General features: G+C 37.5%; 1 protein-coding gene across 3 annotated transcripts in view; it reads left to right on the top strand.

Moving 5' to 3' along the window:
- The window catches only part of LOC126470292 (uncharacterized), a 73,638-nt gene that overhangs the window by 38,774 nt on the left and 10,457 nt on the right, over positions 1-24,407 (top strand). Inside the window, exons 4-5 of one of the 3 annotated variants that reach the window (XM_050098044.1) lie at positions 8,117-8,265; positions 19,786-19,992. In XM_050098044.1, coding sequence (XP_049954001.1) covers positions 8,117-8,265; positions 19,786-19,976 — 340 coding nt within the window. In that variant the 3' untranslated portion in view covers positions 19,977-19,992. The remainder of the gene's footprint in view (positions 1-8,116; positions 8,266-19,785; positions 19,993-24,407) is intronic. The other 2 variants (XM_050098043.1, XM_050098045.1) reach the window with 2 other exon arrangements.

Here is a 24,407-nt window from a genome sequence, read left to right as displayed (position 1 = left end):
TTATTGGGCAAATGATAAGTTTTTGTTGCTGCATATTTCCTTTCAGAGCCACGGGCAGGTTTAAAAATGGGTAATAGAGATCATTTTTTCCTCTAGTGTTGTAGCTATGGACACTACTATTCTGAAATCATGGAAGATCATTTATGATAAATTTAATTAGTGAATATACAGAGTGTTTCACAATTCCTGTCACAGGCTTCAAGGGATTGTAGCGGGGATTTTGTAGATTAAGTCTCGATAAGAAAGCCATGTCCAGAAATGTATCATTAGAATATAAAATAAATTTAAAGATTGGATCAGTTTCAAATCTCCTGTTTCACAGTATGGTATGTAATGGTAGAGCTGCACAGTGCATGTATCGAGAACATTTTCTGAATTGTCTCCGTCCATCATGTACCAGTTTCGCCTGACTACAACAAATGATGTGAGAAAATGGTACATTCACAGCTAGGAGGGTTGACTATGGTGCTCAGTGGATGTGCATGAGGGTTTTTGGGCCGTGTGTATGAAATCGTGCATCACAGATAGACTTTGTGCAATGAGCAGGTGTGTTGCCGTGTGAAGCAACTGCTGTAGAGCACACAGGTCAGAGCTTGTTGCACTGCTGTGTGCATACCGTGAAGGGGGAGATTTGGAAGTGATCCAATTTTCAAACTTATCTTACACCCAAATGGTACGTTGCTGGACATAACACAATTATTCCCTCTACAACACATAGAAGCCTGTAATTGTAAAACACCCTGTGCATATTGTGGTGGTGCAGGTGAAGTGCCAAACGCCTTAAAGAGGTACCTCCAAGATGATCATGAGTGGACACCACAAAAACTAACTGGCATGAAAAATTCAACATATAATAAATGAAGTGTAATTTTATCATATATTTTAAGGGGTATGCGGTATTGGTACATTATTGATGTGTTGCTCTGCAAGTGAACAATGAACTGTCAATTATTTTTTGCACCAGTCTTAATCATTTTCTCCTGCGCAACCTGAAAAACACATCAATGGACATGAGGCAGTAATGTTTTCCTGCTCATGTAGCACTTATTGTTGTACTTTGTACTGTTTTCATTTCAGTCACATGTGTTTACAATAATCACATAAAGATCCTATAATGAGCTTGCTGGAGTAAACATGCCAGTAAAATCTAAAGATGCTGCAAAAGCTGTTGCTTTGGTTGAAGGTGGTTGCAATGTGCATTATATAGCCAAAATGTTGAGAACTACATCTTCCATGATTACCAGAACTGTAAGAAGATACAGAGAAACTGGACATAATGCCAGGAAACCAAAATTGAGCCCAAGAAGAGCAACATTGGTAAGAGATGATCACTTCTAGCAACTTAAATTTCTCCTCAGTTGTCACACCACCACCACCACCACCACCACCACCACCACCACCACCACCACCACCACTGAAGCACAAAACAGACTCCACACAGCTGAAGGGAGTCAATGTCAGTGAGGGAATCAACTGAAGAAGGCTAGAAGAAGTCAGTCTTCAATCCAGAAGGCCTGCTACAGGTGCAGAACTTGTCGGAGAGGATTGCACAGCTCAGCTACATCCCATTAGGGAATATCACTGCTGGAGAGTACAACAATGGGAGCAAATGTCCATGGATTAGTCATGTTTTGGCCTGCAGTCGCCTGATGGTAAAGAGAGAATCTGGAGAAAACCTGGAAAGGTATTCCTCTTGCTTATTCTCATCCAGGGCACCTTTTCAGCATGGTTCTCTGGTGGTGAGCAGCAGTGAGTATGCCTGGAAGAACAGATTTGCTCTTTGTGGAGCATGGAAGCCTTACAGCATGTCAGTATGTCGAGGATATCCTTTTGGAGGACGTCGTGCCTTTCACTTGATTTATTGGTGATGACTGTATCCTAATGTTTGGCAGTGCGTGCCCACATGTTGTGAGAGTTGTGCAGGAGTTATTGGATGAGGCAGAGATTCATGCTATGGCTTGAACTGTCCAAAGCTCTGTTTTGAATCCTTTCGAGCATTAATGGGATTGACTGGGAAGAAAGACCTGTCAGCACCATTCAGAACCCCTACAGGCCCTATGGGAGGCCCTCCTGAAATAGAAGATGGTTCGGTTACTCAGGAAGACATTGCAGCATTAATCAGAAGCTTGCTTAAAACATAGGATGATTTGAAACTTCCTGGCAGATTAAAACTGTGTGCCAGGCCGAGACTCGAACTCGGGACCTTTGCCTTTCGCGGGCAAGTGCTCTATCAACTGAGCTACCCAAGCATAACTCACAGCTTTACTTCCACCAGTACCTCATCTCCTACCTTCCAAACTTTACAGGAGCTCTCCTGCGAACCTTGCAGAACTAGCACTTTAGCCACAGCCTGGGGGATGTTTCCAGACATGATACGCGAGCAAAAAACATGTTCTAAAATTCTACAACAGATTGATGTCAGAAGTATAGGCCTATAGTTTTGTGCATCTGCTCGACGGCCCTTCTTGAAAACTGGAACTACCTGTGCTCTTTCCCAATAATTTGGAACCTTCTGTTCCTCTGGAGACTTGTGGCACACGGCTGTTAGAAGGGGGGGCAAGTTCTTTCGTGTACTCTGTGTAGAATCAAATTGGTATCCCGTCAGGTCCAGTGGACTTTCCTCTGTTGAGTGATTTCAGTTGCTTTTCTATTCCTGGGACACTTACTTCGATGTCAGCAATTTTTTTTGTTCGTGCGAGGATTTAGAGAAGGGACTGCAGAGCGGTCTTCCTCTGTGAAACAGCTTTGGAAAAAGGTGTTTAGTATTTCAGCTTCACGTGTGTCATCCTCTGTTTCAATGCCATTATCATCCCAGAGTGTCTGGATATGCCGTTTCGATCCACTTACTGATTTAACGTAAGACCAGAACTTCCTAGGATTTTCTGTCAAGTTGGTACATAATGTTTTACTTTCGAACTCGCTGAACGCTTCACGCATAGCCCTCCTTACGCTAACTTTGACATTGTTTAGCTTCTGTTTGTCTGGGAGGTTTTGACTGCGTTTAAATTTGCAGTGAAGCTCTCTTTGCTTTCGCAGTAGTTTCCTAACTTTGTTGTTGAACCATGGTGGGTTTTTCCCGTCCCTCACAGTTTTACTCGGCACTTACCTGTCTATAACGCATTTTACGATTGCCTTGAACTTTTTCCATAAACACGCAACAGTGTCAGTGTCGGAACAGAAATTTTCGTTTTGTTCTGTTAGGTAGTCTGAAATCTGCCTCCTATTACTCTTGCTAAACAGATAAATTTCCTCTCTTTTTTATATTCCTATTTACTTCCATATTCAGGGATGCTTCAACAGCCTTATGATCACTAATTCCTTCTTCTGTGCTTACAGAGTCGAAAAGTTCAGGTCTGTTTGTTATCATTAGGTCCAAGATGTTATCTCCACGAGTTGGTTATCTGTTTAATTGCTCGAGGTAGTTTTCGGATAGTGCACTCAGTATAATGTCACTCATTCGTAGGCTTCAAAGACTAACAGTTATACGAAGAGCAAAATTCGCTGAATATATATATATAAAAACATACACATGAAATTCAAGCTTTCGCAACAAACTGTTGCCTCATCAGGAAAGAGGGAAGGAGAGGGAAAGACGAAAGGATGTGGGTTTTAAGGGAGAGGGTAAGGAGTCATTCCAATCCCGGGAGCGAAAAGACTTACCTTAGGGAGAAAAAAGGATGGGTATACACACTCTCTCTCTCTCTCTCTCGCGCGCGCGCCCACACACACACACACACACACACACACACACACACAGACACAATGGTCTTTAAATATGTCTGCTTGTGTCTGTATATGTGTGGATGGATATGTGTGTGTGTGTGTGCGCGCGCGAGTGTATACCCGTCCTTTTTTCCCCCTAAGGTAAGTCTTTCCGCTCCCGGGATTGGAATGACTCCTTACCTTACCCTCTCCCTTAAAACCCACATCCTTTCGTCTTTCCCTCTCCTTCCCTCTTTCCTGATGAGGCAACAGTTTGTTGCGAAAGCTTGAATTTTGTGTGTATGTTTGTGTTTGTTTGTTTGTGTGTCTGTCGACCTGCCAGCACTTTCATTTGGTAAGTCACATCATCTTTGTTTTTAGATATATTTTTCCTATGTGGAATGTTTCCCTCTAAAGTTGTGGTAAAATATACAAACAATGTTGAAAGGAGAGAACATTTTAGTGACTGGGGAAAAATAAAAAGAGGGAGGTCCCATATACATACACATGTGAAAGGGTACCCTGTGGGACCTCCCTCTTTTTATTTTTCCCCAGTCACTAAAATGTTCTCTCCTTTCAACATTGTTTGTATATTTTACCACAACTTTTTGCATTTGTTTTGTTAAGCAGGATTCAAATCAATTGTTCATAAAGCCATCAGTTCCAGAAAACTTAAGTTTTTCTAAGGGATTAACTTGATCTAGGCAATCAAATGACTAGCAAAGATAGCAAAAAATTCCAACTGGCAATATTGTTGTATTTAAGGATTTTAAAATTATGTGAGTGAATATATTAGTAGAATTCTCAGCTGAGCAACCCTTGTGGAATCCAAACTTTGATATGCTAAGTAAATCGTTTCTTCTTATGTGTGAAACTATTCTTGAGTATGTTATTATTTTTTTGAATATTTTGGAAAAGGATATCAGTAAGGAAATTAGATGAAAATTTGTCACCCATTTTCTTTGTGATGATTTGCTGTGCCATGGATGAGTTGTCGTATATCTCATTTCACAATGTCCCGTATGATTTTAATCTTATCTGCATTATTAATTTCTGTCAGGAGGTGCATGTTTCTAAACATTTTAATGCTTTTCCTTAAAATATTACACTTTTTAAGAATGCAGGTAACATTGGATCTTGACACTTGTTCTGGTGCGCATATAAATTTTCATTTTCCCAGTAGTTATCAATGGCTTATGTGTCCTTTTCCTTTTTAATAACATTTCTGGATAACTTTTTAGAAAAGCTACTTTTAAATAATGACACACAATTTGAATGTATTGAATTCCACAGCTCTTTTTGTTTATACCTCATCCCATATCACCTCAACTTATTCCTAAACCATTGTATCTCCGTCTCATTAACAAACTTCACTGCTTTGTATGAACGTGCCTCAGAGCTGTAAGGTGTTACACTATTTATTTTCATTAACTGTGTATCGTGATCAGTTAGTCCATTAAAAACTGGATACAGATGGTTTTAACCTGAAAAACTGCCTATAAAACTGTTATCAGTCAAGTTCATGCTATTGTTCTGCAGGCAAGATAGAAAATTCACCACTGAAATCAAATTGAAACAGACAAATAATGATTCCATTTCATTTTTCCTGTCAGAATAGCTGCCCAAGGTGGTGCAATGATTAGCACACTTGACTCACATTCAAGAGGATGACAGCTGAAACCTGCATCCAGCCATCCTGATTTAGGTTTTCCAAGTTTTCCCTAAATTGCTTCAGGTAAATGCCATGATGGTTCCTGTGAAAGGGCACAGCTGACTTCCTTTTCCATTCATCCCTAATCTGATGGGACCAATGACATCACTGTTCGGTCCCCTCCCCTGAACCAACCAGCCAACCAACCAACCATAGAAAAACGCAGACTGATAGGCTTGAATTGTGCATGTCAACTCACATTCTATACTTGAGTTATGTGTTTTCATACATTTGGTTCAGTAGGACAGATATTTGTTCTTTCAAAAAGAAAACAGTCTTGGTTCCAAAATAATGATTATTTAATAATGCATTTCACTTTTTTGGGGCATCACCAGATTATGTAGTGATCTGAAAATAAGCATTCGTCAAAAACCTGTGTGAGTTTGTAACAGTTGCTGTATCAGCCAGCCAATGGAGTGGAAAAGATTTTAGATATTTGTTCTTCTGACAGCAGGACAGTGGTTTGGGTCACTGTTAACATGTTACAATTTGATTTTGTTCTACTTGTTATCTCATTGACATCCTCTCCAAAGTCTGTTTCCGATGCAACATAAGACGGTATATAACTCCTGTTTTTTAAGTCAGTGTCATAATTTTGCAATGGTAGTTATTAAAATGATTTGCCTAAGTAAGAAAATTGGCCACTTTTCTGTTATCAGTTAGTGAGAACCTTTGACATATTTTCTCATTTTGGGTGTATTTGGGATGGCATGTTTTAGCTACCACAGTATGTGTGTACATTCATGAAAGGTACATCATTTTTCTAATTTCACTACAGATATAAACTCAAAGAGTCTTGTTTTGTTACTTTCCATTTGCACTTACTGTCTCAACAACTTATATTATAGATGAACATTGGCATTCTCAGTTAAATGTTATTTTACTCCTCAAATTGTATTTGAAACTTAGAAATTTCCTACCTCTTACCTTATTCTCACCGTGTTTTAATGCCAACATGTGTAGTACCTCTGCAAGAAAATGTGAGTGTTACATTAGGTTCCTTTATTGAATTTAAAAATTGCGTCATTCAGTACTGGTTGTGTAATTAAAAGCATTAAAGAACACAAGAGACACTCAAAATCCAAAGCTTTAAAGAACAGGATGTAAATTTCATGAGTAAGTTCTCTATGTCTCCATTGCTGGATGATGTATTATGAACAGAGTATATGAGATGGGCAGGGGCAGCTGAACTAAAATAGATAACTGGAACTCGATTCAGTGAAGATGGGTAGATGCACCTCTATACAAAATTACTTTTTTTTGTTTAATATAGTAAATGTACACTATCTGATCGAGAGTATCCAGACACCAAGTAATTGACATTAGTATGGGGTGTGCCCACACTTCACCTTTATGACATCATGAACTCTGTACACTTTCAGTGAGGTATTTGAATGTGTCTGGAGGCATGGCAGCCCATTCCTCCTCAAGACCTGAAACCAAAGAAGTTAGTGATGTTGGATGCTTGGATCTGGAGCAAATTCAACATTCTGACTCATCCCAAAGGTGTTCTTTTGGGTTCAGGTCACGTCTCTGGACCAGCCATTGCATGTCGGGAACGTTATTGTTCACAAATCATTGCCTCGCAGATGTTGACTTATGGCAGGTTGCATTGTCATGCTGTGATACAAACAGTCGTAGTCTCTGAATTGTTCCTCTGGTGTATGCAGAACACTGTGCTATAAAATTTGTTCATATCCTTCTGCGTTTAGCACTTCCTTTAAGCACAATAGGGGACCATGCCCTAACCATCAAAAACATCCTTGTGTTGTAACACTGTTTTCTCTGTACTTCACTACTGCATTACATGTAATGATAGGTACTGTTCTCCAGGCATTTGCCAAATACAAACCCTTCCATTGGATTTCCACAAGACTGGTGGGTGTGCCTCTCTTGACATCTAGCAGTCAGTTTCACATTACGTAAGGTGTCCAGATAGGTTTGATCAGATAGTACACCTGCTTTGTGACAGGGTTAGTTTTCATCACTACACAGTACTTCCATCTTGAGTGGTCCCAATATCAGGTTGTTAGTAGTGAGACAGTATATTGTATAAACTTGAAACAATAGGAGGACAACGTGTAGCACACCTCAAAAATGTGGATGGGAGATTTGCTATTGTATAATTATCTTGCATTGGTGATACTGTTACATCCCCTCATGTTGTCAGTTCTGTACTGTTTATCCTTGTGTCCAGTTATTTATAAAATTGGCATTGTTTCCAGTGTTATTAGTTAGCTCTAAGTAAGCTTAGCTGTATTTTCAATCTTGTTTATTTGCCATTCAACTGTTCAATGCTGAGTGAGTCATTACCTTCACTTGGTGTATTTTTTCTTCATTTCACACAGTATATTCCATTATTATAGTTAACTAACTGATTGCACTTTGTCCTGAAAGTAATTTTAGGCTGTGATGGAGCCAGTCTTTTTGTGTCCCAAGTGTGTCAGGCCTGCAGAATTATACAAAAGACCTCCTTTGAAAGTGAAAGCCATAACACCAAGGTTTGTGGCTGATTTTAAAGTATTAATCAGTCAGTGTTGCATTCTTTGGTGGCCTGTAAAACAGCTTAGTTAATTAGAAATTCAGAGACTGAAACTAGTTCCAGTCTAGTGTGAAATTTTAACCTGTCGAGAAAGTTAAGCAATATCTGTCTTACTTTACTGTACCTGTCAAATAATTAATGGGAATATTTCCTTGTTGCAGCCACATACAGGAACACATGGAAGTTCCAATAGATACAAGCAAAATGACTGAACAGGAACTTCAGTTTCACTATTTCAAAATGCATGATGCAGACAATAATGACAAACTAGATGGTTGTGAGCTCATAAAGTCACTTATTCATTGGCATGGTAAGATGTTCTTCCATTTAAATTGGCCTGTTCGAAAAGTACTAGTTTGCTGCCCAGTGACTTATTTTCAGTTGTCATATTGTTTTATGAAGCAGGAAATACTGAATTTACTTTAGTTGGCAAATTTTAATTAATAAAAGACTTGTGCAGTTTGTATTTTTCTTTACAGCTTTAAACTTCTGATGTCAGTACTAGGCTGATTTGGAAAATAAGTAGCTGATTTAGATAGTTCCTGAAACGCATATCATCAGGTGTTAACAGCTAGGAAATACCTCTAACAGGAAGGACAATTTTTGTATTATATTGCACACCTTTTGTAAGAAATCAATATCAATTTGTTTATTTGCCATAATACTGTTATTCTGCCATTCCTTCTCAAATAATACTTTCTTATGCATAAATTATTTATCACACTTGCGTTGTGGACTGTTAATGCAAGTGAGTTGTGCCTTTGTGCTTCTAGTATTTCACACTTTTGGTAATATTTTGAATAGTGCTGTCATTCAAAAACTATTCTATCTATTCTCCTAAAGCCTTAAAAGTGTGTAACAGTATGAAAAAATGTAAGAGAAGGAAACAGCATATGCTAGCTGTGGCCAGGTGAGTGAGAAGCTTCTTGTGAACTACTTATGTTTTGTGCTTTTCTTTTGCATCACCAAAATAACTGTGCTAATCAGTTATTCTAATACAGCACTAACCCCCCCCCCCCCACCATTTTTCTCTCCACAGCAGTAAAACACTTTGTTTGTACCCACCTTTGTTAAACTGGTGTGTGATATTTTCAGAACACTCAGATGTCCAGGGAAATAGTATACCTTCAAGTTACGATGGTAGTGAGTCATACTATTTTGTTTTATGGAGACTAATTATCTACCGACTGAAAAATTATTGTAGATGCTTGTTACTGTCATAACTTATTGTGTGAGATGTTGTACTGACTTCTTCGTACCTGATATTATTATTCATATATCATTTGTTCATAACTGACATATTCCCACAGATGTATATAAATAATTTTGAGGTCATTCTGCAGTGAATGTGTCAATATTTACATTATTTGTGTTTCTGCTGTCGTCATTGTGAAGTGAAGTTTCATGTGTGCTTGTCCAAGGTTTCATTTTTGTAACTTGTCGTACTGCTTACTGCAGTCAGTCTTTTATGTCTTCGCCTTATATTGCAGTGACACGCTTATTGGTGTGCACAAATTGTTACATTGCCGTTTAACGAGAAACCATTATCTGCATGTTGTTTTGTATGTCACAAAAAACTCAGAAAGCTACCAATCTCATGTACTATATTTTTATGTACATCAATAATAAAATTGAACTTTCATATTATTTGAGGTATGCTAAAGGCTACTTTAATTTCAGTAGCGTACTTATTTACATTTCATAAGCTCTTGCTTGCTTTACTTGGCTAAATGCAGAAATGGTGCAACAGATTTCTAGAAGTTAGGAAATATTAATGTTTGAGGCCTGTAACCTATGCATCTGTCCTGCAACTCTTCTTGAAAACAGGAATAGCACGAGATGCTTTCCAATCATTTGGGACACTCTTTTTCCGTATATTTGAGGCAGTCATGTGCAAGTAACAATCATTGAAAGCAGTTTCATGCTCCACATTGAAATAAATTTTATGTTCATCATTGATTTATTGAAGAATATAAAATTTGTAAAGCCTTTAACTAGTTGTATGGGATGCACATTTATATGATATATTTGTCCGTTAGCATCAAAATAGTGAGAAAGTTGATGGTAAGCTGAAACATACATTACCTTCATTCTTTTTTAAAGGAAAAAAGTATGAGGAACGACATTCCTTCTTTCATTTTCTTCAGTGCTCAGTAAGATTGCTGCACCTTATAAACTGGTGGAATGCGGGGTAAAAGGCCATGAAAAACATTTGTCTAGTTTGTTTGCTCACAGAGGTTCAAGGTGCGAGGAATCTTTGCACTTCAGACACCGTTAAGAATGTATGAGCTGTTGTAAGAAGGTACAAGTGGGAATAGACATGAAACTCGTTTCTTACATTCAGTATTTACCATAAAACAATTAACATGGCCAGCTCTTTATGTTTGAAAGACAGAAATGAAAGGTAAATGCAGCCCTAGGAACTTATTTCTTCTTCTTTGTCCTTTATCTTTGCAGATAATCAGAGGTTATGGGGTGTGGAGCGAATTAAAAGAAAATTCTGGTTTCAAGTTGTAGGTTCAAGTGGAACCTAAGAGTAGTATCAGATTATCAGTACTGTTATGTTAGACATAAGATTTTATAATAAAAGGCCCATTGAGTGTTACAAGTAAAGCAGATATATTTTGGTTAGGTTAGAGATTAAATCATGGCTTACACTTAGCAGACAGCTAATTCATTCACATGACTGCTGTATGCTTTATACATCTGTTTCAGTATTGTGATATACTTAATGTTAGCAGTGCTTCATAACGGCTTGACGCACAGGTGTGGCACCAATGACAGCTTTTCCAAAAGGTGCTGAAATAGTAAAGATTAGTTTATGATAAATGATCTTTCATTTATGTGGCAGACAGGTGAAGGGGATTGAGGAAAATAGGATGTGTTGAAAAGAGGAGGGAAAAGGATTTATGTGTACTCCAATTAGACTTAAAATAGCTGATTAGCTGCTATGCTCAAAAATGAAACAAATAGTGCATTACTTTAGGGAAGAAAGTAGGTACATTGTTACCTACTCTGTGTTAGCAAACCCAAGCATCTTTAATGAAAACCGAACAAATAATTCTTTCTTTTCCTCTTTCTTCATTCACATCACAGATATCTCATTTCTGGTACAATGATATTTTAAAGTATTGTAGTTCCTTCTTCTTCTTCTTCTTCTTCTTCTTTGAAGACAGTTTATATACTCACAGTTCTTAGATAATTTTGTTTCTGTCTGAATTTGAAAGTTTGTTAATTTCTGTTCAGAACAACGTTACTGAGTTTCTTCTTATGGGCAAAGAGATGAAAACTAACTTGCACCCTGCCTTCCATCTGGTTGAAACAATATGTAGGAGTGGAAACACCACATCATTTAATATTTTTGTTTTTCATTGAGAAATATCATGTGTAAGAGGAATATGAATCGTTATCAGATTGTGAGAATTGTGACGAGACAAGGAAGATATGGTGTATATGAATTTACAAGCAGCCGATCCGTGTATAAAATTTTGATGAAATAGTAATGCTGAAATGTACAGTGTGGATGATATAAATGATTCTTCCCATACACATGGTAGGAGCAAAAAAGAGTTACATTAAAATTTTTATTACAGCTCTATCTCAGAGCTAAGCTGAAAATACAGTGACACAGTGGTGGCTTGTGACTACTACAGCTGTGGGTTTACATCGAAATTTAAAAATACCTAAATATGAAAATGGCATCCATATGAAACACACACAATTTTTCTAGAAAATATAATCACAAGTAAAATAAATTAAGCTAAAATAATATCCATGCCATTTTCACCTGACAGAGGAATATACCTTTATGCAATTATTGTACACAAACTCCATTCTCCTGTAGCCCTTGAAGAAAACTAGTCAGTAACCATTTCATTGAAATAAGATTTGCATTCCTTTTGTATGGAAAGCACTGTTAAGATATTCAAGCCACTGTCAATTACTTACTTCTTAAAATGTTCATCTTCTTCAACGTTGAGAAGCATCTCTCGGCCTCATCAGGAGTCATAGGTATAGTGCAACAATTATCAGAAGTTCATATTTCTGAAAATGATGTTTCTAACTTGTTTTCGGTTATCAGTTATGAACTGAACTTCCTGCTATTATGTACACTAGCACGTTTTTAAGTGGAATGACTGGTAAAATGAGCTCATCAGACAAAATATTAGTCACCTCCATAAACGAGCTGACAGGGTGCATTGGAGTGTTGTAGGATTGGCACTAGGTGTTCACGTGACCCTCCATTGCTGAAGTCAGTCATGACAGTGAAGTGGTGTGTACGTGCCAGTTAGTTGTACAGAATCAGCAAAGTATGATGAATTGACTTGGAGACATGACAGAATGGTAGAAAAGAGCAATCGTGTTTGGACTACCCATAACTACACCATGAATGAAATTGTCCTTGTTGGTGTGTCAACCTGGACTCTCTAACATGTCTACATAGAGTGGTGTGCCATTCGCAGCCATGTAAAGTGGCATAAGAACAGTGGTTGTGAAAATATAACAACCAACAGGGAGTGGAGATGAGTATCACACTTTGTCAGTGACAGTTTCAAATCCAACAAATTGCTGGTGTTGGTGAATGCAGGTCCATCTTGACCAGTTTGAGTGAAAATTACAAAGGGAACCGCATGCAATTTTGGCACCTTGCAAAACATCATTGGTCACAGTAGTACATCAAGCCGGATATCTTTCATTGGCCCAAGAAACATAGAAACTGGACAGTAGGTGACTGGAAGTGTGCAGTATGTTCCACTGAGTAGTGATTTTGGACCTTTTCGAAAGGCATCGAGTGCACAGATGACCCAGTGAGGTATTTAACCTGCACAGTGTAGAGGGTGTACATCAGTCTGGGGTGGTTCTGTGTCATTCGGGATGTTCTGCATATTGTATCTTGGATGTATTCATTCAGATTACTATGAAAATCAAGTAGGATGTTTATTTCAACATTTTGGTGACCAAGTGTCACTTTTTCCTGTACATCTTAAAAATGAATATGTTGTAGACACTCTTGTCTTCCAAGAAGACATCAGCCACATTCACAGGCCCCACATGCACACGTTCCTGGCCTGACGAACACTTGGGCACACTATTGTACTTCAACTGGCCTGCCAAATCGCCAGACGTTAATTCCGTAGAATGTGCCAGTAACAATTTGTAACTGCAGTTGAAACATAACAGACAAGATCCCCATAATCTGGTAGCTCTGTGGGATGTAATCCTCAGAGTGGTTTCAGCTGAATATGACATACCAGAAGATACCTGTAGACTCTATTTGTAGGTTCTGTTCCTTACGAAATTGAGGCCATTCTTTAGGCCACAGGCATTATTATATGGTATTAGCATTGTGTCTCCAGGGAGGTGACTAATTTTTTGTCTACTATGTTTTACACACACCAACTCAAAAGCACTGAAGAGATATACACTATTGACTCAGTGCTTACCGCTTTAACACAGCTCACTCTCTCCACAGACACAGGAAAAGTAAGCTGTGTGACTGGGGCTTTCTACTGTGGGATTGCCCAACCACTAGTCCCGCTGGACTCGGCCTACTTAAGTTAGTAAGCTATCCTGACCGCCGTGCAAAGCTAAGTGCTAGGCGAGATATTATTTATTTTTATATGTAAATGTTGTACAATGTAAAAGATTTGTGCCATGTTTACATTTAGTGTGTTGCCTGCAAGTGTTCTTGTGTCCAATTTTTTCACTGGATGTGTATGTGTAGCATATCGTATTTTATTGCTTGAAAACTGAGAGCAGGCACTTCTTTCAAATAGTTTTTCTGAATTCCATTATGATTTTGATATTTATGGATAGATTAAAAGTAAACATCTAAATGTTTCTGAAATTAAGGGAAAATATAGGCTGTCGCTTGAACTACATGCATAAAGACAAATACTCAACACTTTGCCATCCGCATGTCTTGTACACATTTATTCGCTTGGCACTGGCAGCACTAATTCAGATTACTTGGCTTGGTGCTGGCCATTCTTGACATTATCAGGAGATTATAAATTGTTTTGTTTTACTAATCACATCGTTAGTTCTCAACCCTGTTCCCCTACTTTCATGAAATTTTGAAGATACACATGCGTAAATAAATAAAAAATTTGTGTGTTTCATGTATTTGTTTATTTGCATTGTCTTTGGTACTTAGTTTTTCTCTTTCATATGATATGCAGCAAAACAGTCTCCAAGATGTAACGCAACTCCACAAGACTTACACATTAAGTTTGTTGTTTTTCTTTTTTTGTTTTTGGAACATACATGGCAGTTTCTTCGTTTTTGTTTATTCGTTTTGGAAATAAGTATTAGTTGGTGTTGCTTTATGTGACAGGAAATTCTGTCAACCGGATCATGACACGTATGTGATGTAGAGGCAACCTCCAAGTTTTGCTGAGAAGCAGGTACATTGTCTTCTATCCACAAACCAGACCCTTTCAATAAAAAATCATGAAATCGGAGACTCTTGTTTTCTGTATTGAAATATTGATATGTATGTATGCGCAATTAAAGAGGTACATGCAAACCTTTTTTGACCATTTTATTGTTTTTCTGTATATAGGATAATAACTCAAATGTTGGTCTACCTGATCCACTCCTTTCATGTATTTGTTGTAGCCTAATACACTTTCAGGTTTTTTAATTGTGTAATTGGTGTTGTACATTTTCTTTGGGTGTCAGTCAAAGTGGCATTATGTATTGTAGAGATCATTTTTGTCATTTTAGTTTTCTAAGCTCCCCATACCTGTGCAAGTACTTCACATTTCCGTTGATGACAAGCTTCAAACACATTGACTTTTGTGCACTTTAATTTTTCCGGAATTCCTCTATTTTGCCGTATTGTTCCATGAACTCAAATTTTCATTTCAAGTAACTTCTCTGCAAGTTATACACTGTTATAATAATTATCCATGAAGAGGTGATGCCAATTTCCATTTTTGCTAAAGGCTGTCCAGCACCAGAATGTATCTTCAATGAGGAAATCTATCCCATACCCAAATCGCACAGCATCTGAATGAGTATGCCATATTTTGTAATTTTTGACGGATTGTGAACTTTAAAATTTAACAGTCCATGCCACGGTATCATTCCTTCATCAGTTGAGATGTTTTGACTTGGATTAAATGTTTCTATAAACTTTTTGGAAAAATAATCAATTACAAATTACACTTTGAAAAGCTGCTTGGCATTATCCAGTTTATTGTTGTTGTCGGAAAAATGTAAAAATGATGATATTTGTCTGAATCAGTTGCGGGACATCGTTTTGTGAAATATCGGTGTATCTATCAACAGATTCATTGACAAATATTCATCGAGCCTTGCTTTTTTTACGATTCCCATAAGGATAGCAAGCCAAAACAATTTTCTATGTTTGGGTCCTGTAAAGTTGACAGATTGGGCATTTTATGTATCCAGTTTCCTTCTGTTGCAATTTTGACTGTAGTACTTGTTGGTTTCATTGCTAATATATTCAAATAGATTGTTCCAGTATATAAGTCTACAATATCCTTGACACTCTGTGTATCTTTGGGAAATATGATTGGACCCGGAGATCTTCCAAATTTATTACTGGTCCTCGGTAAATCGAAGTCTGACCATTGTGCACTGTCTTCCTCGTCTGACTCATCCAAATCAGTTGCCAACCGTAGACGTCGCCGAATTCTTCTTGGACATATTCCACTATCTTCCAATGATTCTGCTTCACTTTCATTTTTTGATATCCAATGTCTTCTTCCCAGTCGACCAAGTTGTCCGGAATATCAGACAAGACATCTGTGCGTCCATCATAAATAATCTTATCGTCTCTTTAACCTGCCATGATGAAAGGGCACAAGTACTTATAAAAATGAGAAACTTGTTGATGTGTGTAAGTTATTGTTACCTAAACAAAACGCCAACAGAATGCAAAAGATACTAAAGTACTATCGCCTGCCACTGTGTGAGACTATGCTCACGACACCACTGTGGTGTTGGTGGCCACTGAGTGATACTATGCACACGACACCACCATGGTGTTGCTGGCCATTGACCACTATTTTGTGGACGGCACCACTGTGTTGTTGCTGGATGGCATAGCGTTAAAATGCTTTTTTTTGTATCGTGAAGTAATGAAACGTTAGCTGTCATTATTTTATAAAGCTACCAACTGTAATGTAGCGAGCATTGGCAATTTATTTCTCATGGTACACATTTATTACAGTCGCACAGTTTGACTCGGTGAATAAGATTATAATAAATATTTTGGTTTTTGTTTCCTCTGTTCTTGATTACGTGATATTCCAGGATAGGTATATTGTTATTTATTATTGGGCATCTTCGAAGTTATATCTTTGTATTATACTTGTTATAGTCTGATTGGCTAGTCTAAAAGACATTTAATGACATAGCCAGATCATGCCAGGACCCCCAGCTTTGCAGTAGGCTGTTTGTGGTGTAAAAGTATGTCACTGCTAGGTAGCTGCGTCAAAGTGGCAGGCATAGTTGTTGTCCACAGTTGTCGCAGTCCTCATAGGTCATTCATTGTACAGTATGAAGAACAATCTCCGTATATTTATGTTCTTTAAACTACATCCAAATAATGAAGATTATTTATGGAAAGCAAATGTGTTATGACATTAGTTAGTTAATACTATGCTGGAAAATCCCGAATGGAATACAAAGAATATAAATATAGTGAGCAGTTGTCTTCATTAAGGTGTCTTTCACCCATGTGTAATTTTCAATGGTGTTAAGTGTCAGCGTTATACAAAGAGTGAACCTAATTACAAGGCAACTTATGAATATGTACAGATGCACAGTTACTCAAGGGCTGGTTGACAAGGATTTATTTGTTGCCACAGTACTGTTCTTTGTAAATTCATAGTTATAAACTAACTATCTGACGATCTCAAAATTGTTACTAGCCATGTGTACTGTATCAGTAGCTCCCCCCCATCCTCCCACTCCCCCCCTGCCCTCCCCCAACTAATATATGTATATCTCCACCACATACACACTGGCATCAAGAAATCAAGAGATAGAGAAATCATTAAATCATTTCAGTTATGATAAACCCATACACACATTACTTTCACCATTATAGTCACAATCCATTATAGACAATTTTCTGGATTTTCCATAGAACTTATTTCAGTACTATGTGAAACCACAGAGAACCTAATTTTTAATGTAGAAATAAGAAACCCTCTCGGCACTGAATAGTTTTGAAATCACATTTACATAGGTTCATTTTTTACTATTTTACTACTTTTTATTCATTCATCTTTTTTATACCTGTGCTAATATTGGTTTAAACATTTACATCAGTTTAAAAATTATAACCAAATAATGAGAGGAATTTAGCCTTGAACTCACTTCTAATCTGAAATTTTTCCCCAAGTTTGTTGATGTATGTTTGTTTTGGCCTTAAGAAAAGTCCATCACAGCAAGTTAAACAACCTCCATTCCTTCCGGTTTTCTGTCGCCCTTTTTGCTGCTGTGTACAATGCATTTATCTAGATGTTGCCCCCCTGTCCTAGCCAATTTTCTCCGTCCTCTTTATTGTTTCGAATATTTGTCTTTTCGCATTTCCCTTTCGAACATTTCCTAATTCCTAATATAATCTGTCCATTTCACACCTTCCGTTATTCTCCAAATATATATTTCAAAAACTTCTAACCATTTCACCTTCCTCTATTGCAGTGTTCGTGTTTTGGCACCATACTGCCATTCTGGGCAACCAACACTCCATGCAGACATCTCGCTAATATTTTGTATTTGTTCATTTTATTGACCATAGAAAATGTTCCCCTCTGTGCCATAACATTACGTTTCCAATAGTTATTCTTGTGTGTATTTCTCGATTACATGTTGTGTTACTGGTTGTTATGGATTCTAAGTACCTGAAGTTATCAGCTTGTTCCACTAACTCCTCTTAAATTTTCACTTTCACCTTTCTCGATTGCCTTGTAAAAATGATCCCCTTCATCATTTTCACATTTATTGAATATTGTATAAAGAAAGATTATTTCTTTTCATATATGCTTCCCGTAAATGCAGTTCATAATGAAAAGAGACCTCTGATCAATTATGTAGTCACTTACCCGATTAGACCAGTTATGTAGTCACTTACCTTATTAATACAAGAAAAGCTGTTTAAATCGTGAAGATGAAAACAAATGTTAACAGTTTGCCAGACACACTTCAGTCACAAGTTTGCTTACTGAATCAGTAAAGGCTTTTTTAAAAAATACATTGCCTTAAAAAAAAATAATGTTGGTGGAAAATTGTCACTTCCATACACTCTAATCTTCTGTAGTTCTTATTGTGCACTGTTACTGTTTTGCTAGGGGATGTGGCTGATAATGATGTACTTAATGCGTCCTCTTTTAAGAGACTGCATGTTTTTTGTCAGAAGTAGTATCACAGTATGTTGAAATCTTTTAACTTAGGGTGAGAGTTTCAGTGAATTGAGTGTGATGTGTCATGAATGTTTAGTGCTGTACTTCACCAAAGTAAAACTTTTTGATCATAAACCTTCGGACTATGGTAAAAGTCAGTCTTGTTGTAGTATCTTGTGCAGATTTAAGACAGCCCCTGTGAAATTTGGAATGAAAGGGGACAGTTAGTGCTAGTTTGCAGCATAGTGTCTGGCATGCTCAGATGGCCCAAGTGGAATTGCGTTGCTGACTACAGGCAGGTGAGCTCTGATATGGTAATGCTTGTCATTACTTCAACAGCAGGACTGTTTCTTTTAAAATGTCTTTCATCTGCTCTCAGCTTTCTCTTTGTAGGCAGATGGTGCCATTAATGTAAGTGCACATTTTTGGATGTTGTTGTTTGTTGTTGTATTTGTTGTTGTTGTTGTTGTTGTTGTTGTTTCTGTTGTTTTGGAATGTCAGATGCTTTTTGATATTCAGTTTATTAGTAATGCTTTCCTGTTGATTGTTACCTGATGATAAGAAACTGAAAAATTCCAACTCTTCAAAAATTATTCTTGAGAGGTTTGAGTGGTCCTTTTACACTGAACAAGTAACTTAGTATGTTTCTATGCAAGTTGACAGTGAGAAAGTGTAAATCACAAAGCACTATTAAATTACAAGGAGACAGAATGGTGAGCCAGTACTGACTTTGAGGAGATGAAATTTCAGATACTTCCAATAGAAACACTTTACAGTAGAAAATACTATTTCTGGTTTTTGAAACTTCTCTGTCCATGCCTCAGGGAGGAAAGAGGGGTTGGTTAGGGAAGGCTGGCAAGGAGAAGCAGTGCACTGGGACCACAGAATGGAGGAAACCCACTTTTGTCACAATGAGGGGTCTCTGGACAGTATTTGAAATTTCGTCCAGTGAAAGCAAGTTCTGGCCACCTGTTTTGTCTCCTCGTTATTTTATAGCTTTCTCAGTTGTATTTTCCTTTTGATAAAAGTTATATGATAGAACAGTAATTCATATTCAATTAGTCAATCTCATCATCAATTACTATAAAATTAGTCTGGTGTTTAAAAAGAAATATTAGTACTGAGGGGTGTGAGTTGACTGCATTTTATATTATAAAACTTCAGAGTTGCAAAAAAGCAGCTACTCGATGAGGAAAGCTTATCTGCCAACCTTTACAAAACCATTTGCTTAACAGCGCAGTGTACTGAATCATATTTCATGTAATTGTAACTCTGTGGAGAGAGATTGCCTTTGTTTGGCAGTGTGTTCTGTGGAAATTTTCAGTTGCTTTCATATATAGATAGTGTTTGCACTGTTTGTTTAAACAAAACTTATCACGTGTGACTGAAGTGCATGTCATTTGTTGCTTATGCTTTTGTGTTATGAAATGTCGTTGTGATTAATGTAGAACAAGGACACCGAGATCCCAACAACCCTTCTGCGCCCCATCCCGGTGAGAAGCTGTTCAAGGATGAAGAACTTGTCAACCTCATAGATCCTATTCTCGGCATGGATGACCTAAACAATGATGGATTCATTGACTACCCAGAGTTTGTGCAGGCACAGCAGAAGTCCGCATCAGGAACTGGTCGTCATTAGGTCACAGGTAGTGGTTGTAAGAACTGTTTCTGATTCTTTTCCCCTCACATTATTAGTATGAATTGTGTAAGTAATTGTTTTTGTATTTTACTTGCTTTCATTTGTTACTTCATGTTACCAGATACTGGTTTGATTGTTATATATTGTGATATACTGTTGGCAAAAATATAAGATTTTAATTTTGTTTTATGAAGGTTGAAAGAACTATTTACGCACATATTTCTTAATTAATCTGCTTTGATACATATAGACTTTGATTCAGTCACTCCAATATTTGAATGAGCTTCCTGTTCCACCTCTGGAACAGTTATTATTACATGCGAATTATATTGCTGTTGTGGGGTACTGTACCTTAAATTTGTTTATAGGCAGTTTCTAGAATAAACTCTGCCCTCTCGCACCAAAGTTGTAAACTGCATTAGTGGAATTTAATGTCATTAGTGTGCTACTTTTATAAGATTATCTAATTCCATAGTCACTGTAGTCTCACTCTACGAAAACCATAGATTTTTCACTGTGCATACTGTTTTTATAAACTAGCTTAAAGCAACACAGGAACCTGACTGGTAGTTTCTCCCTAGAGGCCAGTGTGTGTTTGCAATAATACACACATCAAAAATAGTTTTGCATCATCCCATTCCCAGAACTCCTGAAGATAGATGTTCACTGTGGATATTGTATTACAGACACAGTCCCTTTGACTGTTCAGAAATTTCACTAAACTCGCCCAAAGATGTAAACAACCATGCATCAGCAGTGCCTATTACAACGATGCATAGACAGTCAATACCGCAGTTCAATCATGTCCGCATTGTTACTTGTGCCAGGAAGGACTCTCAACGAGGGAAGTGCATCTCTGAGTGAACCAAAGCTATTTTGTTTGGACATGGAGGAGATAGAGGCCGCCCAAGGGTTACTACTGCAGCGGATGACCACTACCTGCAGATTATGGCTTGGAGGAACCCTGACAGTAAAGCCACCATGTTGAATAATGCTTTTTGTGCAACCACAGGACTTCATGTTACAACCCAAACTGTGTGCAATAGGCTGCATGATGTGCAACTTCACTCCCGATGTCCATGGCGAGATCCATCTTTGCAACCATGACACAATGCACCGTGGTAAGGGTGGGCCCAATAACATGCCGAATGGAGCACTCAGGATTGGCATCACATTCTCTTCATCGATGTGTGTCGCATATGCCTTCAACCATACAATCGTCGGAAATGTGTTTGAAGGCAACCCGGTCAGGCTGAATGCCTTAGAGACACTGTCCATCGAGTGCAGCAAGGTGGAGGTTCCCTGCTGTTTTGGGGTGGCATTATGTGGGGCCAACGTACGCCGCTGGTGATCGTGGAAGGCACCGTAATGCATCACGATACGTGAATGCCATCCTCCGACCGTTAGTGCAACCATATCGGCAGCATATTGGTGATGGTGAGGCATTCATCTTCATGGATGACAATTCGCGCCCCCCTCGTGCACATCTTGTGAATGACTTCCTTCAGGATAATGACATCGCTTGACTAGAGTGGCCAGCATGTTCTCCAGACATGAACCGTATTGAATATGCCTGGGATAGATGAAAAGGACTGTTTATGGACAATGGATATGCCACGACAAATACAGGCATGCATCAATGCAAGAGGACGTTCTACTGGGTATTAGAGGTACTGGTGTGTACAGCAATCTGGACCACCATCTCTGAAGGTCTCGCTGTATGGTGGTACAACATGCAATGTGTGGTTTTCATGAGCAATGAAAAGAGCGGAAATGACGTTTATGTTGATCTCTATTCCAATTTTCTGTACAGGTTCTAAAACTCCTGGAACCGAGGTGATGAAAAACATTTTTGATGTGTGTACGTGATATACAAGCATTCATGAAAGTGAAAGTGAAAGATTAATAATGTCTATGGTAATGTCATTTTTGTGGATTGTTCAGAAATCTCATGCCCAGTGATAGCATTTATACTATAGATGTTAATGACAGTTACCTGAAATACAGCAAATAAGTCCATTTTTATTTCACTAATTTATAATTTTATTCCTTTATGAGAAAAAAATTGCTGCTTTGTTGTCCTACTTTGATATAAAATTTTCTTTGATATCTAAATTTATATACACAGTTCACAGAATTGTCCACATCTGGTATGATTATAAACCTATTCCAAATACATTGTGTGGTGAGATCTTCTTGCATTGTAGATACACATACTCAATTTGCACTTTTTTAGATTACATTCTCTGGAATGTAATTTATTAATAATAAATGGAACAGTTAAGTTTCATTCTACATACAGAATTCCATTTAATTCTCGCTCTTTCAGTTGGTCCTAGCACAATACTGTATGGGGTGACTGTCTCCATTTCAAATTTGTTTTGAGCAACACTACAAAGTAATTCACATTATTGCTATTACTTTTAAAAGTTTCTCAATTTGTCACAAATGTAATAAATGTTAAGATTTTTGTTTCCATTCTTAGAACTGTTTGTATTATTTCACTACACATGGGCTGTGGGCAAAACATAAGTACTCAGATGTGAAAGAGTAAAGGTAATATTTTGTACATTTGCACACTACAAAACTTTAAGTACAGTTATTATGTGAGGTGTGTGTAATTAATGTCATAATTTTTTGAAAGAAGAGAAGGATCTAGTTAAAGTTATTATTTTTGACTACTTTGTAGGAGTAAATAGTGTTACAAGCTATTGAAAGATATACAGATGACCAAAAATGTGAAAGAAAGAAAAGAAGCTATCCCTGTATTGCCTTAGAGAATTTGAAGTCGGTATATGATGGTGCACAGCATACATTATTTAAGTGAGAATAAAATGCTTGTTTATCAGTGCTAGATTAGATTTCTCACTTTCACTTTTCCTGTGTCAAATAATTTCATTATGTGTAGTGTAGTGTCTGCAGGTCTTTTTAAGCATACCGTACAGTGTGCTCTTCAAAACTGCAAAGCACAATTAAAAGCAGGTTCATTTGTAAACTGAGGTATATACCAGTTTTTAAGTGGTATTATAAGAATATTTGGAGCTAGAGTAGTCCTAGTAACCAATCGTGAGACCTACCAAGATACCCAAACAGAACAAATATTTAATACACTTTGAATGTTCTAAAGAAACATGTTGTGTGCCTGGAGTACGCAAAGCATCAGGCATCCTTTACATTAATAGTATGTTATCTGCTGCATCTTGCACTGCATGCAACTGCTTTTGTATGCTTACAGTGTTTGAAAATCCAGGCATATGGTAGTGTGTTTCTGTTATTTGCTATGTTTATGAGCTTATGTATTGGAATGAATCTTTTTAAAGGTGTGGTGCAGTTTAATTTGTAGCAGTGAGTTGTGCCTCAGTTTAATGGTGAGCGGTGTTGCATTTTTGTTCATCATATTAATTTTACTATTCATAGTGATCTAATGTATATACAGTGTCTTTACAAGCCATTATTTGAAGTTATATATATATATATATATATATATATATATATATATATATAAAAATCTGTGTGTGTGTGTGTGTGTGTGTGTGTGTGTGTGTGTGTGAGAGAGAGAGAGAGAGAGAGAGAGAGAGAGAGAGAGAGAGAGAGAGAGAGAGAGAGAGAGAGAGAGAGGGGGGGGGGGGGGGGGGGGAATGTCTATTATTTATCTTCCATTCTTAAAATTATAATTTGTAACAACTGTTGACATACTATTGTCAATACAGTGAAAATGTTCCATACATAATGATCTAACTAAAAATGCTTTTCACAGCAACAAAGAAGAATGGTGTATTCCCAATTGTTTATTATCTTCACATGAATTTGAAAGCTGCTGAATGTGCTTGTGAAACTGTAAATTGGACTTGACCATAATGGGACAATTAAAGTATTTATAGTCATAAAATGGTTTTATTCTGCACAAAATGAACAAAGAAAAAAATTATATATTGCTCATACGCCTCAACGCTGTAATCAAGATTTTCCATACAGCTCTGCCAGCAACGTGAAAGATCTACATGAACATAAACTGTTTGTGGAAAAAATAATCCTTCATTGTACCTTCCATTTGTGAACAAATGAGCAATGAGAGTGATAAAGTCATGGCACATGTGCTTAACATACCCAGTGATACATGCAAATGCAGTACCATTTTCCTGTAATGCTGACAGTATATATAAGCTAATCTTCTGATAGTGCCTATTGCAACACATATGATAGCGCCCTAAATAATGTTGTGCAATGGGGTATTAATTCATTTTCACTTACAGGTTCAGAAGAGCCACCAATATGTGTTGCAATCTAAATAATTTTTACATAAACAAAAGGGGGATCATTGCTTTCAGCTGCAACGGGACATTAAGCAAAAATGTGTGGATTGGCCGTGAGGCGTACCGAGATAGTCTGTGCAGTTGCGATACACTGCGTTCCGGATGGCGCAGTGGTTGC

Source organism: Schistocerca serialis, chromosome 3 (genome assembly GCF_023864345.2).
Source record: "Schistocerca serialis cubense isolate TAMUIC-IGC-003099 chromosome 3, iqSchSeri2.2, whole genome shotgun sequence".
Taxonomy (NCBI): domain Eukaryota; kingdom Metazoa; phylum Arthropoda; class Insecta; order Orthoptera; family Acrididae; genus Schistocerca; species Schistocerca serialis.
Note: the sequence above shows the minus strand (reverse complement) of the source record. Positions and strands in the feature narration are given on the sequence as shown.